General features: G+C 44.5%; 1 protein-coding gene across 1 annotated transcript in view; it reads left to right on the top strand.

The window, feature by feature from the left end:
• Positions 1–16123, top strand: part of Sdk1 (sidekick cell adhesion molecule 1) — a 975668-nt gene that overhangs the window by 567884 nt on the left and 391661 nt on the right. Inside the window, exon 5 of the mRNA XM_057765703.1 lies at positions 2486–2619. Coding sequence (XP_057621686.1) covers positions 2486–2619 — 134 coding nt within the window. The remainder of the gene's footprint in view (positions 1–2485; positions 2620–16123) is intronic.

The following is a 16123-nucleotide window of genomic DNA, read 5'->3' as shown; positions in this document are numbered from 1 at the left end:
ATGAGATGAGACCAACTGCTTCAGCCTCCTGCTGATGGACTTGACCTTTTAACTGTGAGCCAGAATAAGAAACTAGGGCAGAGGTGAACTACAAGTACACATCTGGGTGGAGAAGACCTTGTCTCACCTCCGACAGCAGGCTGCTGTGTGACCTGAGCAGGCAGGCAAGGCTCAAAGAAAGGGTGTATGGATCCAGTGTGCCTCAGGGTTCTTTCCTGCTAAAACTGGGATTCTGCGAAGGACTTCATCATTAATTCAAGCATATCCACTCTTCAGGCCTACTTATGAATGCAGCCCCATGCAAAATCATAAACTTTGTTAAAATATTTTTAACATTTTTGTAACTTAGTTGTACAGTTTTCAAGTGTAAATTCTGTAGATGGTAACATGTGTCAAGGTATCAAAAGTTAGACACATGTTATTGTTTAAAGGTTCCTCTGTACAACTAGATGTGCAAACACAGGAAGGAGTGTGCACTCCGTAGCTAGTAATGATGGGACAGTTTCGGGGGAATAGTCAGCACTATGGCCAGCGGCACCTCTCTGCCGGTCAGACAAGTGAAGCTCCAGTAAGGTTTCTGAGGGGGCAAAGGGCACAATAGAGTCATTTGTCATAGATTAGTTGGTGGTCCAGCCCTCTGCTGGCCTAGAACAAAAAGCTGCTCCCCTAGAACTTCTAACAGGCAGTATCATAAATTCTGGACCCTCTGTGTTAGCCCCCAGGTTTATGTGTCATTTTCCTTACGGTCAAGAGTTCAGATTAGAGCTCCTGAGATGGTAAAGTGCTGCCCTGCCAAGAAGGCACAATCACAAGCTAGTCTGCGTGTTGATTTTCTCTATTTATTTCTTCTATGTAAGCAGAGATTATTTGTTCTTTTCCCAGCTGCCCAGACCTGAATAGTAACACAGAAACTATTACAACTCTGTTTAGCCAATAGCTTAGGCTTCTTATTAAGTAACTCTTACATTTTACATTAACCCATAATTCTTGTCTGTGTTAACCACACGTCTTGTTACCTTTTATCAGTGAAGCATTATCATCTTGCTTCTTCTGTGTCTGGGTTACAACTACAGGCTGAGCATTTCCTCTTCCCGGGAATTCTCCTATTCTTGTCACCCTGCCTATGCTTCCTGCCTGGCTACTGGCCAATCAGCATTTTATTAAACCAATACAAGTGATAATTCTTTACAAGGTACAAGACCATTGCCAACAGTACTTCTCTTTATATTTTTTTTGGGGGGTCGCATGTTGATTTTTGTCTATTTATTTCTTCTTTTTATGTTTTCTTTGAGGGGTTGCAGGGGGTATAGTGTGCAGGTGTGTGCACATTCCTGTGAAGGCCAAAGGTCAACTTCAGTTATCATTTTTCAGGCTCTACCCCTTCTTGTATTGTAACATGGAGGGCCAGGTCTGCTTGTTGTAGGGGTTTTTGTCCTGCCGGGTACCCCCAGCTGTTTAGCCCCAAAGAAAATCACACATTGATCTCTATAAGTTATAAAGCTGATTGGCCCATTAGCTCTAGCCTCTCACTGGCTAACTCTCATGTCTTGATTAACCCATTTTTCTGATCTATGTTAGCCATGTGGCTCAGGACCTTTTTTCAGTGGGGCAGATCACATCCTGCTGCTTCGGTGGTCTGGGCAGGAATGGGAGGAATCAACTTCCTCCTTTCCAGAATTCTCCTGTTCTCATTACATCATTTCTACTTCCTGTTTGGTTTTCCCGCCTATATTTCCTGGCTGGCCAATCAGCGTTTATTTATAACACAATTGACAGAATACAGACAATTCTCCCACACCATTGTATTTTGAGACAAGATTTTTCACTGGCCTAACAGTCACCAAATAGGACAGATTGGTGTCTAATTTACTTTTTTATTGCTATGGCAGAACACTATGGCAAAGGCAACTGATAAAGAATTTAACTGTGGACTTGCTTATAAGTTTAGACCTTGAGTCAGTGACTATCATGGCAGGCAGGCATAGAGCTGGAGCAGTGGTCGAGAGCTTACATGTTAAGACAACAGTCACAGGCAGAGAAAAAGAGGAGAGTGGGCAACTAAGAATGCTGTGAACTTTTGAAACCTCAGAGCCCACCCCAAGTTACACACCTTCTCCAGCAAGGCCACACCTCCTAATCTATTTCAAACAGTTCCACCCACTGGGGACCCAGCATTCCAACATGTGAGCCTGTGAAGACCATTCTCATTCGAACTACGCAGCTGACTGGCCCATGAGCCCCAAGGGTCTGCTCATCTCTGCCACCTCAGTGCTGGGATTGTAAGCATGACATCGTAGCCAGTTTTTTCACATGGCCTCTGGGAGTTGGACTCAGACTCTCAAGCTTTCAAGACAAGTACTTTAGTAATTGAGCTATCTCCCTAGCACGTGTTTAGGTCTTTATTACTATATTGTTGACCTGATGAACTAATTTTTTGTTGCATTCCCCTAAGTGGCCTTAACACTGTGTATTGTCTCTGAAACAGAGCCATCACATTGGAGAATCAGCTGGTGATCCTTGCTACAAAAGCAAGCGACTCCGGGGCTTACTACGTGCAGGCTGTGAACGAGAGGAATGGAGAGAACAAGACAAGCCCATTCATCCACCTGAGCATAGCACGTGAGTTTTGATAATCCAACTGCTGGTCCTGGAAGACATCCTTGCTGTATGTAATTAATAACCGCTGTGTGATGGGACACTGTGCAGTGCGTCGTCTTTCTCTGATATGGTTTATGGCTTTGTATTGATCCATTGTTAATAGTTTGAAGGGCTTCAGGGAAATTGATTCCTTTGAATGATTTGCAGGTGACAGGAATTTTATATTTTTCACCCAAGATCTTACTTGTTTCACAGACTTAAAGAAAAGTTTGTTCTTTTTTGTTCACTGTCAATATCATTGTCTTAACAACTTTTTCAGATTGGGTCTTACTTGAGACTAAAATGTAGGTTATACTCTGTTAACCTAAGAATAGCATCCTTGAGAAAAAGAAAATTCACGTATACAGCTGTGTTTAAATTAGTCATTTTGGGGGCCAGCAAGATGGCTCTGTGAGTGAAGAGCTTGAAGCCTGGTGACCTAAGTACCTAAGGTCAATCCCCAGGCCTGTGGGAGAAGGACAGTACTGATGTCCAGAAGTTTTACACACACACACACACACACACACACACACACACAATCATACATGAATTTTGAAAAAATTAGCAGAATTTTAAAAGGTAGCTCTATCTGCCATGCTTATCATCCCCTAATCAGGAGGCTGAGGCAGGAGGATTATAAACCCATGGCCTGCCTATTACCAAGTGAGCACTAATCCAACTCAGACAATTTATAGACACTGCCTCAGAATTTTATAGGTGGTGTGTAGTAAGCATAATCTGGTCATTTTCTCTCAACTCGACTGCATACACACGAGTTGTGTTTCTAAATTCAATTTCTCCAGGGAAATTCTAGTTTGAAGAAAACCTTTAAATATTTGGACTTTGAAACTTTACTATGAAAAAGTTAATTTCAAAGAATAGTAAAAATAACCCCGAGTATGAACTGAGCTATACCAGCTTCCAACATACGTGTCAATGGTACGTCCTCACACGTTGGCAGTGTCTCCTTTCATGGAATAAAACATTTGAGAAAATGTCAATGGTGAACAGTCTTGGAGGATGAATGTCAGAGTGCCATCCTGGCGCATGGACCTATGATATCTGTGGATTCATCTTCTTGACATACAGGCGTTTATACATGGATTTCATCTTCCTAAATATGCTTGGAGGCTTGCAGGAAGTGGTTTTCTGTTTGAGCTTTGTGAAGTGTGGGGGATGAACTGTAGAGTTTGCTTTGCCTGACATCTCAGAACAACTGCTTTGCTAGAAGGGTCAAATGCACAGGGGAGATGTCTGCTGTAAGCACTGTAAGTTTGGGGGGATTGAGAGGGTACGTTCTCATATACTCCTGACATCCTGACAAGGGATCTGTGTGGCTCTGTCGTGATTCTACCATCACCTCTCTTCATTCTTAATTGTGTGTGTGCGCGTGCGTGCATGTCACACACATCTCTGCATACAGTGTGAAGGCCAGGTATCTTCTTCAGTTACTCCCCACCTTTTAAAAACATCTTGCATGTGTAGTCACATGGATGCATACAAGTGTATGCAGCGTATTGTGGTGCATGCACACTTGTGGGGGGGCTATGTGCATGTTTCTATAATCATAAATGTAGTGGACAGAGGAGGACGTCAGTGTTCTGTTCTGTTGCTCTCCACCATATTCTATTGAAACTGAAGCTTGATTGGCAGCCAGCAAGTTCCAGCCATCCTCTGGTCTGCACCCTCCACAGTGAATGGGGCTATAGACACACTTTACAACACCTAGTTTTTGTTATTGTTTCTGTTTTGAGACAGAATCTCCATGTAGCCCTGTCTATCCTAGAATTCACTATGTAGACCAGGATGACCACAAACTCATATAGATCTGCCTGCCTCTGCCTTCCAAGTGCTGGGATTTAACGTGTCTGTCTGTGTGTCTGTATGTGTGTGTATGTCTGTGTCTATGTGTATGTGTGTGTGATAAGTCCAGCCAGAATCCAGCTTTTCACGTGGGTACTGGAATTTGGAACTCCAATCCTCCTGATAGTGCAGAAACTACTCTTGCCCACTGAGCTGTCTTTACCCCCTTCCTCCTTTTTTTAAGGCAGGTTCTCTCAGTCGCTAGTTCAGGTAGACTTGCGTGGTAGCTGGTGATCCCCAGGGATCTGCCCATTGCCACCTTCTCAGCTGTACATTGTAGATCCTGTCTCTGTGCCCAAACTTTAGATGTGGGTTCTAAGCAATAGAATTAAGGACCCTACGCTTGCCAAACAAGCACTTTACTGACTGAGCCATTCCTCCGGCCCCAGAGAGCCTCCTTAATTCTGAGGAACTGAGTTCTCCTCCCCAGATCACATACCAGGCAGATGGAGGATTAGTCGGGCCTTTTAATGCACATTGATTAGCTGGGGCATCACACTCCCCTGTGTGACACTCTGCTATTGAAAGAACTGCCTTTATCAAGAGCCACAGGAGAAGCGAACATGACTGACCAAGACGTTTTCAGCAGCAATCACAAGGGACAGAGATTGTATTCCAAAGAACTCATGATCATCGTTAATGATTGCCAAGTTTTATAACTAGAGGCATTTATTCTGTTCAGCAAATCTGATTTAGCACTCGATTGTAATATAAATAGGATAATGATGGCCAAAGAGAGTGCCATTCTGCTTCCGAACCAAGGAAATCAGCCTTAGCCTGGTAGAAGAAGTGGGGAAATGATTCCTTAAGAAATTCTGGTTCACACAATACTTCTATCCCAGAGCTACAAAATGGTTAGCACGCTGGCGTCCAATGGGCTATTCTGACCTGAGCTAGAGAATAGAACTATTACAGTGTATTTTCAAAGTCCTTTCTGAATGCAATGCCGTAGTGGTAGATAATTGGAATATGTAAAATTTTTGCAATAATTTCAGTGCTACCCCAACCAAAAAGTATATAAGAAGCCACTCATAAATATTATAATTAAACGACTCATATCTCATTCCCTTGTAGAATTTTATCTTTTCATTGGCATCGGGTAAAACACTTAAAGTTGAGCTATAATGAGATTGGTACTGAAAACTTATGTATGTTGGGTAAGACCCTGCATTCTGTTCCTCTATGTAGTCTTCACTTTTTATCAAAACCAGATATGGTGTGGGAAGGGAGGAGATGGAAGAACCGGTCTTGTTTTAATTCTTAGGCGAACCTTCCCCTGACACATCAGACTTAGCTAAATGTTAAATGGAACCAATTATGCATTTTCCCAGTAGAAGTTCTATTTGGAAAACCTCTAAAGACCAGAAGTCTTGATAAATCTACAAACCCCTCAAGGATGTATGCATAAGTGTGGCTGCCGGTGTGTCGTGTAGTGCCTTGTAGGTGGGAGCTACATCTTGGGATGGGCGTGTAGCATCCCATGAGGGCTTGAAGCATGGTAGGTAGACTCATCACCCACATCTGGATTCCTCATGGAATAAGCCATTCCCAAGAGCCATTCACATTCTTACTGAACTTGGGGGATCATAGCCTGGGTTCCAAGCCAGATTTAGCCCCCCATCTTCAATATGCCAATTAAAAAAAATCAAATTAATTATGGAAAACAGAAAAATGATATTTGTCCATTGTGGCCACATTGGAAAGAGGGACAACGCCCCCCATCTCCCCAAGTTCACCTTTGGGGGGCCCTGGAGTAAGATTGAAGATTGATTTAATAGAAGGGTCAAGGATATGCACATCCAAGCAGTCCTGGTCAAGGTGTGGTTCCCACTACCCCCACTGTTGAGCCATCATTGTCTGGGCTTCTGGCTCACAGTGCTAGGGGTTCTGACAAGAACTGTTCCCACTCTGGTCAGGCCTTCCTGTCTCTAGGATGTCTTCATCTCTGCCGGCCCCCGTACAGCAGCATAACGAAGGTGTGCTGTGTCTACAGCCTCTGATGTCTGCATTGTGTTCTTCTGAGGTGGGCTTTTGTGAGAAGCTTGACAATTTAAGAAACAAAAGCTGCTAGCCAGTGTTCCAGAAGAACCAAAAAGGATTTCAGCCAACTAGTATTTAGTGAATATAGATGGTTTCCCTAGTTTTGTCTAGAGAATAAAGACCTTGGTGTAGTGGCTGTGACCAGCTTGGTCCAGTGCTGGGAATTAAATTCTGGATATATTGTACTACAATTAGTTAAAAACTGAATTATCATGGCTCCCATCTCTCCTGCACTATAATGTAGAAATAGAGGGAGGAGCAGGGCTAACCTTGCCTCTGAGCCTAAATATGCTGGAAGAGATGTTTCCAGAATTTGTGTGTGTGTGTGTGTGTGTGTGTGTGTGTGTGTGTTATATTCATGTGTATACATAGAGGCTGTAGGTGGTTGTCATCCTCAGTTGCTCACATCTTATTTTTAGAGACAGGGTTCTAAACTGAGTTGGAAATCAGCAATTGGCTGGGCCTGTTGGCCAGTACGTTCCATGAATCTGCTTGTCTGCCTGCCCAGCACTGGGGTTACAGAGACTGTCCCCATGCCTGGCTTTTTATGTGGGTTATGCGGGATCTGAAGCCAGATCCTCATGCTTGGAAGGCAAGTGTTTTACCAACCAAACCATCTCCCGGTGTCCAGTGGCTGGTATTTTGGCTGCACATGAAGCTTATGGGAAGCAAAAGGTAACTGTGTATGGATAAAATAAACTTTTAAGATGCATGGTGTGTGAGAGCTGAAACTAGGTCCCCTAGTGGCACCACATGCCGTGCCGTGCCTGTTTAGTGGATGGCAATACTAGGCAACAACATCTCTCCCCTTGTGTGTGGTTGAGAAGATAGTGTGGCATGGGCCATGTGGGTATTCCAGTCTGGAAGGAGAGAGTCTGGTCACTCCGTTCTGGCTCCCAGAGCAGCCTTACTGCCTAGCTGGGGCAGACTTGTTTTGATATTCTAACATTAGCTGAGCCACCAGATGATAAGGACCTAGGTGGCACAGGGAAGCATTCCACGTAAATCGTTCATAGCTAGCTCCCACAGCTCAGGTATACACCCAAAAACCGGAATAGGCTGGACTTACCAGGAAGTAGACATTTCTATTCCAAGTTCAGACCCAGGCAAGTTTTATAAACCTGTCAGCCTGCTTTGCCCTTTCGTTTTGAAAAGTTTACATCAAGTTAACTTCTGCGTATTGGCTCTTCCACACTGAATTAATATGTGAATGGGAGTCTCTTCCACCGTTAGGAGATAGGAAGGGTTCTGCACAGTGATTAATCAATCATTGTTTAAAAGCCGTCGTACGGACTTTAGACACATCATCACTTCTGACCCAATATTCAAAATGTCCAGTGTAATGAGATTCTCCGCGAGGGATGGAGTTTAGATTAAAGCAGAAATGACTGCCTCTCCCCTTCCTGCTTTCTTCACCTCTTTCATTTTAATGTCTTCTCTTCAAACAACATTTCCAGATAGCCTATCATTTTAGCTGATCCTCCTTCAGGCTGACAAACCCGGCTTTTAATTCTGAGGCCCACTTAACATTCTTTTGTCCTCTATCATGCTAATTTAACTGCAGCCCGCATAGATGGTTAGGAGTTGAAAGCGGGTTCCCGGGAATAATGTCTTTGCACAGTCATCTGAGAGGACTGCCCTGTAAAACACAGGCTTTTGTGTGCCCGGATGAAATCCTATCTTATTTTCCCCATGCTTTTAATATTAAAAGGATGAAAGGGAGCAGGTGTAAGTCTTTGAATGGACTCTGGCATGGGTTGGCTTCCTAAAGCAGTAGGAAACATTTGAAAATAGACTCTCCAAACCAATGTGGGGACGTTGGGTCTTCCATCCTGGCGGAGCCGCTTAGAATCTAGCTGCACCTCTGTAGGGCGCATGATGCTTCGTTGCCAGAATTCTCAAAAACATAAGTAGGATATGTTCTGTGTCTTGAGGTCATAGCTAGTTAGGTACCACGTTTGCCCTGCCCAGCAAATGCTGACCCACCCTCTGGCAGGTGCTGGTAGGCAGAACCAAGACCCATCCTTGTAGTAGTGGGCAGAACCAATCTAAGATTAGGTCTCCAGAGTCCTTCTCTAGACATTCTATAAAGAAAGAAGTCATGGTGGGCTGGAGAGATGACTTAGCAGCTAAGAGCACTTACTGCTGTCTCTCACAGAGGACCTGGGTTCTGTTCCGGTACCCACGTCTGACAGCTTACAACTGCCTGTTCACCCCAGTTCCAGGGGATCCAGTGCCCTCTGTGGTCTCCACATGCCACCTGCACTCACATGCACACCCACGGATGCAGACACACAAACACATACATACTTAAGAAGAAAGTAAGACAGAGGAGGAGAAGAAGCAGCTCTGAGTGTTGAGGATGTCGCTCAGTTGGGACAGTGCTTACCCAGCATGCACTGAGCCCCAGGTTTGATCCCCAGTACCACGTAGACTGAGTCTGGTAGTAAAGTACCTATGATCCTTGTATTCGGGAGGGAGAGGAAAAGGATCAGGTGTTCAAGGTCATCCTCAGCTACATAGTGAATATAAGGCTAGCCTGGGCTCCGTAAGACCATGTGAGAAAAGAAAGAAGCCGTGAACAACTACCCCTAGTATAGGACTAGGTATTCAGTCATTAGCTACAATGTTCACTGATATGAGGGAAGGATGGGGTCTCAGGGTTCTCGCTGATCCTGGAAACTTCGTTCCTCACGGCACTGCTCTCCTGTCCTCTTCCCCATAGCACCTCCATTCCATCTGGATGTCTCATCCTGAGACAGTGAGCACTCTGTAAATGGATGCCCTTACCTTGCCTGGTCTTAATAATATCAGATTGTTTGGTCAAATGCTTATGGCACATAGGTATTCCCTGTGAATGTGACCTCCAATTTCAGCATGACCTCTGCGCTAGCATCCCAAGTACCCCAAAGCTGTGGTTTCTCCCCAGAAATAATTTTCTATCCACTCTTCATGCTATGAGAATTCATTCAGTTAAAACAAAATGCACAAGTCCACGAATCCCCAGCAAAAGTGAAAGTGTAGCCTATTGCAAAGGCCCAGAAGCACACAGATCTACGAGGACATCCTGTCCGCTCGCTTGCCACATGGTCCCTTGGGGTAATTTGTAGAGTTTGGCTTCAGTACACCCAACTAAAGGATTCAGGCTATATGATCACTTCTGTTAGCACACAGTATTCTACTTATGTTTTCAGCTAAAATTCAAGTAAAAATGACAACTTAAATATTTTGTTTCTGAGCCCCACATGGCACAGGAGGATGGGTAGGAAGTGGGTGGATAGGCAGAAGGTTGGGTAGTGAGTGGATGGATGGATGGATGGATGGATGGATGGATGGTGACTGGATAGATGGATGAATGGGTGGATAGATGCATGGGCAGATGGGTGGATGAGTGGATAGTTGGATGAATGGACAGATAGATGGAAGGTGAGTGGGTGGGTAGGTAGGCAGATGAATGGATGGATAGATATACAGATGGATGGGTGAATGAGTGGATAGATAGATGAGATGAATGGATTGGTGAATGAAGTTAAAATATGAAAGTAGGCATTGATATTCTCCAACACTTCAATATCAACAGAAAGACCTTGAAAGCTAGGACTATAGCTCAGTGATAGAACAGTTACCTAGCATGTATGATGCCCTAAATGCAAATCCTAGCCCTACCTTCACTCCCACCACCAAAGAAGAGAAGGTAAAAACCGACTTCACGTTTCATTGACAATACTTAGGATTTGGGGCTTGGCTCAGATGATAAAGTGCTTGTCAGTGAGCTTGAGGGCTTGAGTTCAGATCCCCAGCATCCACGTAAAAAGCTGAGCATGGTGGCATGTGTGCATAATCACAGCACCAGGAAAATGGAGACAGGAGAACCACTATTGTTCTCTGACCTACCAATCAGCTGAATTGGTGAGCTCTAGACCAATCAGAGACCCTGCTTCAAAAAACAAGCAAGACCTATCTCCTGATGAGCAACACCTGAATTTGACCTCTGACTTCCACAAGCACAAACACACATTAATATACACATTCTCTCTCTCTCTCTCTCTCTCTCTCTCTCTCTCTCTCTGTCTCACTCACACACACACACACACACACACACACACACATGGCAAGAACACTATCACTATTTGCTCTTTACTGCCAAGCCAGTTCCCCAGCCCCTGTGATGCACTTTTTGATTGAAAGTTAGGAATAAGCGTATCAGTAACTCAGTGTGAGAGAAGAAGTTTGGTTTGGGTTTTGCTTTTTTTTTCTTTCCAAGATCATATGGTCTCTGAGTAAAATTTAAATTCACATATATACTACTTAAATGGCTGTGATGAACGATCAATAAAATACTTTGAGTCAGTAAATAACAAATTAGGATAAGAGTTGGAAGAAAAGGATGGAAATACCAGCTCCAGAAGGTGATCAGGAAATGCTGTAAGATCCCTGTGTAGGATGGGAACTGGACTGTGTGCTTTGAAATGGCTGGTGCATGTATGCCATCTTTGAACATGGCCCATCAAATATTTAGATTCCATTGACTACATAGAAAAGAGTGTTGAAGGAGTCTGATTTTATTAAAATATGCCAGATGCTAAAACACACTGAAAATTCTATTTGCATTCTTTTACATTTTATGACAAGACATTTTAGATGTAAAATGAGGAAAAGACACACGATTTTACAGAATGATTTCAGGTGACCAAGGAGTAAAATATTGTTCTGGGGTGTCTGCAGTTTTGGAGTTTCTCCAAACTATTAAATAGTTCTCCAGGGACTTGATAAAATGAAGGTGAAGGCTTCTTTTGAACACCAGATAGATGTGCTCTTATGTCCATTCTCTCCCCCTGATTTCTCATTAGCTCCCCTGGAGTCCATAGTCAACTCCATTTCACAGGCTAGAAGACCAAGACTTTGAAAGAAGAGCTTGGGACCCAGTTCCCAAGGGCACTCACACAATCATAAGGTGGCTGGACCATCGTAAGGTCACCGATAGTCTTAGTCAGTGTTCTTTGGCTGTGAAGAGACACCATGACCACGGCAAGTCTTATAGAGGGAAGCATTTAGTTGGGGATTGCATTTTCAGAGGTTCAGTTCATTATCATCATTGCAGAGAGCATGGCAGCATGCAGGCAGACAGGGCCAGGGAGGTAACTGAGGGTTCTGCATCTGGATTGGCAAGCAGCTGGAAGAGTGAGAGAGTGGCCTCGCTTGAGCATTTGAAACTCAAAAGTCCACCTCCTGTGCCACTCTTCCTTCAGCAAGGCCACACCTACAGCAACAAGACCACACCTCCTAATCCCTGTCAAGCAGCACCATTCTGTAATGACTAAACATTCAGATATGTGACCCTATGGGGGCCATTCCTATGCAAACTGCCACCCTACCACACTGACCAAGTGCAAAATCATTTATGCAGGCATAAGATCACTGACCTGATCTCACGATCACTGACTCAATCACAAAATTGTTGACACAGTCACAAAGTTACTGACCCAGTCAAGAGACTGCTCAATGGGAGGCTGAGAACGAGACAATGTCTGTATGACTCCTCCCCACAACCTAATGACTCCTATGAAGAAGACCATATATATGTCCTGATCATGAGACCCAGGCGGGGAGCACCACCTGCTTGCCCTCCCGCTAGGATTCTCTGAGAGTCCTCCTCCACCTGCATCTTTAAGAGCCTGGCATTGCTTTGTAAAGATGGAGACCACACCCCTCCCACTGAACACCGGGTCAGTGTGTCAGCAACGTGCTAGCTATGCACACTCAACTGTGAGGCCAACCTGGCACCCTGGAATGTCATAGCAAAGTGCATTTAAACCTACAACAAACTTAGGCTAGGCTAAGGGTAAAGTGGATGTGAAACTGGAAACGGGGTTCTGTGTTTATGTGTGTGTCTGTCTGTCTGTCTGTGGGTGTGTGTCTGTGTGTTTGTCTGTACGTGCATTCCTGCACATGTATACATGCTCATGTGGAGACCAGAGGTTGAAGTTGGATGTCTTCCTTGATCCCCCCCCGCTTTGTAAGCCAGGGTCTTCAACTAAACCCGGAGCTCACCAATTCTGCTAGGTTGTCTGGCCAACAAGCCCCAGAGGTCATTTCCTCTCTGCCTCCCTAGCATTGGGATTCCAGACATGCATTGCCATGTCTGGCTTTTATGTGGGTCAAACTCAAGTCTTTGTCCTTTTGAGGTTAAGCCAGTGCAGCAGTTATTGTTGGCAACAGTGCCTTTGATATTGTGGAGGAGATAAAGGAAGATGCGCTCCATTCATGGATTTCTAAGGATGCTTGTGGTACTCCTAGCTCCCAGCACGGACATGCATCTCAGGTACCTTTTCTCAGTGAGTGAGCACTCAGAAGAATTTGCTCACCAAGCCGCCCTGCCCAGTTGGAATCAGTAAACAGGCCGTAAGTATTCATTTACTTCTGCCAATTATGAGCTGAGTATTTAAGGGCACGGATTACCATCTGGTGCTGATTTGCCTAATCAGATTTTTCACGAACTCCTCCACAAAGCTCAGCTTTAATAACTCCCGCAAACCGTCTTCCCTCTGCCCTCTTGTTAAATGCGCCACTTTAAATGAGCATACATAGATATGTCAGCGTGGGAGTCCACTAATGGTGCCAGTTTTAGGAACTTGAAGTTGCCCTAGTAGTGTTTGCCCTTGACTCTGGGGTCTGATTTTTTTTTCTAACTTTTCTGAAGTTAGCTGACAGGGGCCTAAAGTTAATTCGATTGTAGACTTGACTACGAAGGAATCATATTTCAAAACTCACACTATAGGGAAAGCCCCAGCGTTGTAGCTCACCCACGCTGCCCTGCTCCCGTCCATTGCATGTGGTAGACCCTATGGCTTCCTCGCCTTCATTACCAGTACGAAAAGACAGGAAATGTGGGGGGCTGGGAAGATAGGTGCTCAGCCCTTGAGAGCATGCACTACTTCTTTAGAGAACCTGACTCTGGTTCCCAGCAGCTAGGTCAGGTGACTCCCACCCACCTATAACTCAAGCTCTGGGGGATCTAACACCCCCAGCTCCCGTGGGCATCTGTCTAAGTGTGCTGCGCGTAGATTCTTGCATGTTCATACACATCCGCCACAATAAAAAAGTAAGAATAAATCTTTAAAAGGGTATGAATTTTCTAGGGGGATACAAAGCAGGGGGTTAGGAAGCTGAATTTTCTTAAAGTCACCCTGTCAATTCTAGCATAGCCCCATCATGTGTCTTGTCTGGGGAACTCCTAACTGAAGTCAGTCATGGTAGCAATCCAGGAAGAGATCACAGAGCTAGCAGTTAGTCATAAATGTGGTTTTCCCAGAAAAACTATCTTTACTCGATAGTCAAGTACAAATAGTAATACTGGTTAGCTCGCTGGTGTGGGGTTTAGTAGGTTGTTCTTTCTGTTCTACTCAGTCATCCCCAGTATTTTTCTTCTTATGAATGAGTTCAGTGTTCCACGGCTACTAATTAAGAAACACCTGTCGACATTTTTCATACTGGGGAAGTTTGTGATTTTCTAAATCCAGATTGATTTGTTGGACTAGTCTTTTGACACCTTGTCTTTCAGAAAAGCGGGAACATATGATTTTCTGAAGGACACACGGAGTGGAACCAATGGCTTTAGTAACAGTGCGCTGTTTGTGTTGAGGACATGTATGTTACTACTCTCAATGCTGGCATAAAATACCCAACAAAAGCGCCTTAAGGGGGGTGGGCTTTATTTTGATTGACAACTCAAGGGTGCAGCTGGGATGGAGTGGTGACAAGAGCATGAGGCAGCAGGTCACAGAGTATCCGCCATCAAGACGCCAAGAGAGATGAATGCTGGGGTTCAGCTTGTTTTCTCCTTTTTATGTAGTTCAGGATCTAACCCAGAGGATGGTGCCACCCATGTCTAGGGTGGATCTCCCCACCTCAGTGAACACAATCTAGGTAACCCCTCATAGGCCCTAGCCATGCTTAGAGGTGCATCTTCTGAGTGATTCTAAATTGGCACGCAGTATTTTTGCCAGGAGGATGGGGGGAGGCTGTGAGACAGTGTCTCTCTGTGTAGCCCTGGCTGACCCAAGTACTGATATTAAACGTGTGCATCACCAAGCCCCACTGGATACTCTGGTTTAACCATTATTAGTAATAAACATTACTAATGTCTCGCCAGGCAACTCTAGCCTTTAGCACACAAATAAGGATGGGAAATGTGATTTGTCCCAAAGTTTACTGAAAGCACACTATGTTAGTAGTAGTAAAACTAGCCGTTTATTGAATATCTACTGTGTACAATATGCAAATATTATGTCCCATTAAAAACATTGAAGTGACCCCCATGAATCTCTACTGGGGGAGGGGAATCCGGAAGTAACAAGGTCAGTATCATCCTCATTTTACAGGGGAGGAAGCAATCAAAGGATTAAATAACTTGCATGGGCCTGCACGGTTCACTTGGTAGTGGAGATTTGAACCCAGGTCTGTCTTTCTCCATAGACACTTTCGGTATTTTACTCATTTATGCTGCAGAATTGCCTTTGACTTTAGGAACCATGCTGGACTTTCTCAGCTGGCCCCTGCATTAGCACATGCTGCCTGACAGTGGTCACCTCTTCATGACAGTCAGCTCCCACATTTACTGCTCAGTCATAATGTTTTATGACTGATCACTGTAAATGACTCTCTTTGGGCCCTTATAGATAGCGATTACTGCAGGTAATTAAAGCCACAGATCTTTACAGTGTGGCTGTGAACACTAAATCAAACTTCAGAGAAATCAGGCGAAGTGTCTGTTACAGAAAATAGCTGTTTCCCAATGTTCTGAAGTCTGCGACCAAAGCCAAAGCCAGTACTGAACCCTGGCTTTTCCCAAGAACGTTCTGTGTGTGAGATGGACAGAATTGGGATTGATGTTAGATAGACAAAAATGGGATTTATGTTAAAAATAGTAAGTGCCAGAAGTTTATGGGCACATGTAGCTGTATGTTCTAATTAGCAGATCTGCTGGAGTCCCTGCCGTCTTTGTTACTGAGGTCATTTTGCTGCCCGGGCCCTCTCACCTTTTACCATCTTTGGGAATAGACTCTTAGCACTAATCAGTTCCCAGCTCTCCCAGCTTCCTGTGGCTCTGTATTTAGCAGAGATTCTCAGAGGAAGGAACATTAGACTCAGGACCCAGCTGTCCGTGCACTCTGCTCTTTGTCTAGACAGGTCTGGCAGGGGGATCTTGGGATGTTGGTTCAGGAAACTATTGGTTTATATAATTTTATAGAACATAAAAATTTTAGCTGGGTTTTGTCTTATAAGCCTCGGTGACCATCCAGGAAGCCTGAGAACTGTAATGGTGGTGTGCTTTTTCAGCCGGCAGTGTTACAAATGGAAAACCAGAATTTTCCTACTCTGGCAGAACTCTGGAAAGAGACCTGGGGAGATGGCTCAGTTAGCAAAGCTCTTGCTGTGCAAGTGTAAGGACCAGAGTTCGGATCCCCAAGATCTGTGTAAAGCTGGAAGTGGCAGCATGCATCTGTAATCCCAGCATGCCTACATCAAAACACAAAGGAGAGATGGGGAAAGCCCCAGAAGCTTGTGGGTGGGCTAGCCTGGT

This window comes from Chionomys nivalis, chromosome 3, assembly GCF_950005125.1.
Source record: "Chionomys nivalis chromosome 3, mChiNiv1.1, whole genome shotgun sequence".
Classification (NCBI taxonomy): domain Eukaryota; kingdom Metazoa; phylum Chordata; class Mammalia; order Rodentia; family Cricetidae; genus Chionomys; species Chionomys nivalis.
The sequence above is the reverse complement of the archived record's forward strand: the minus strand, read 5'-3'. Positions and strand labels throughout refer to the sequence as shown.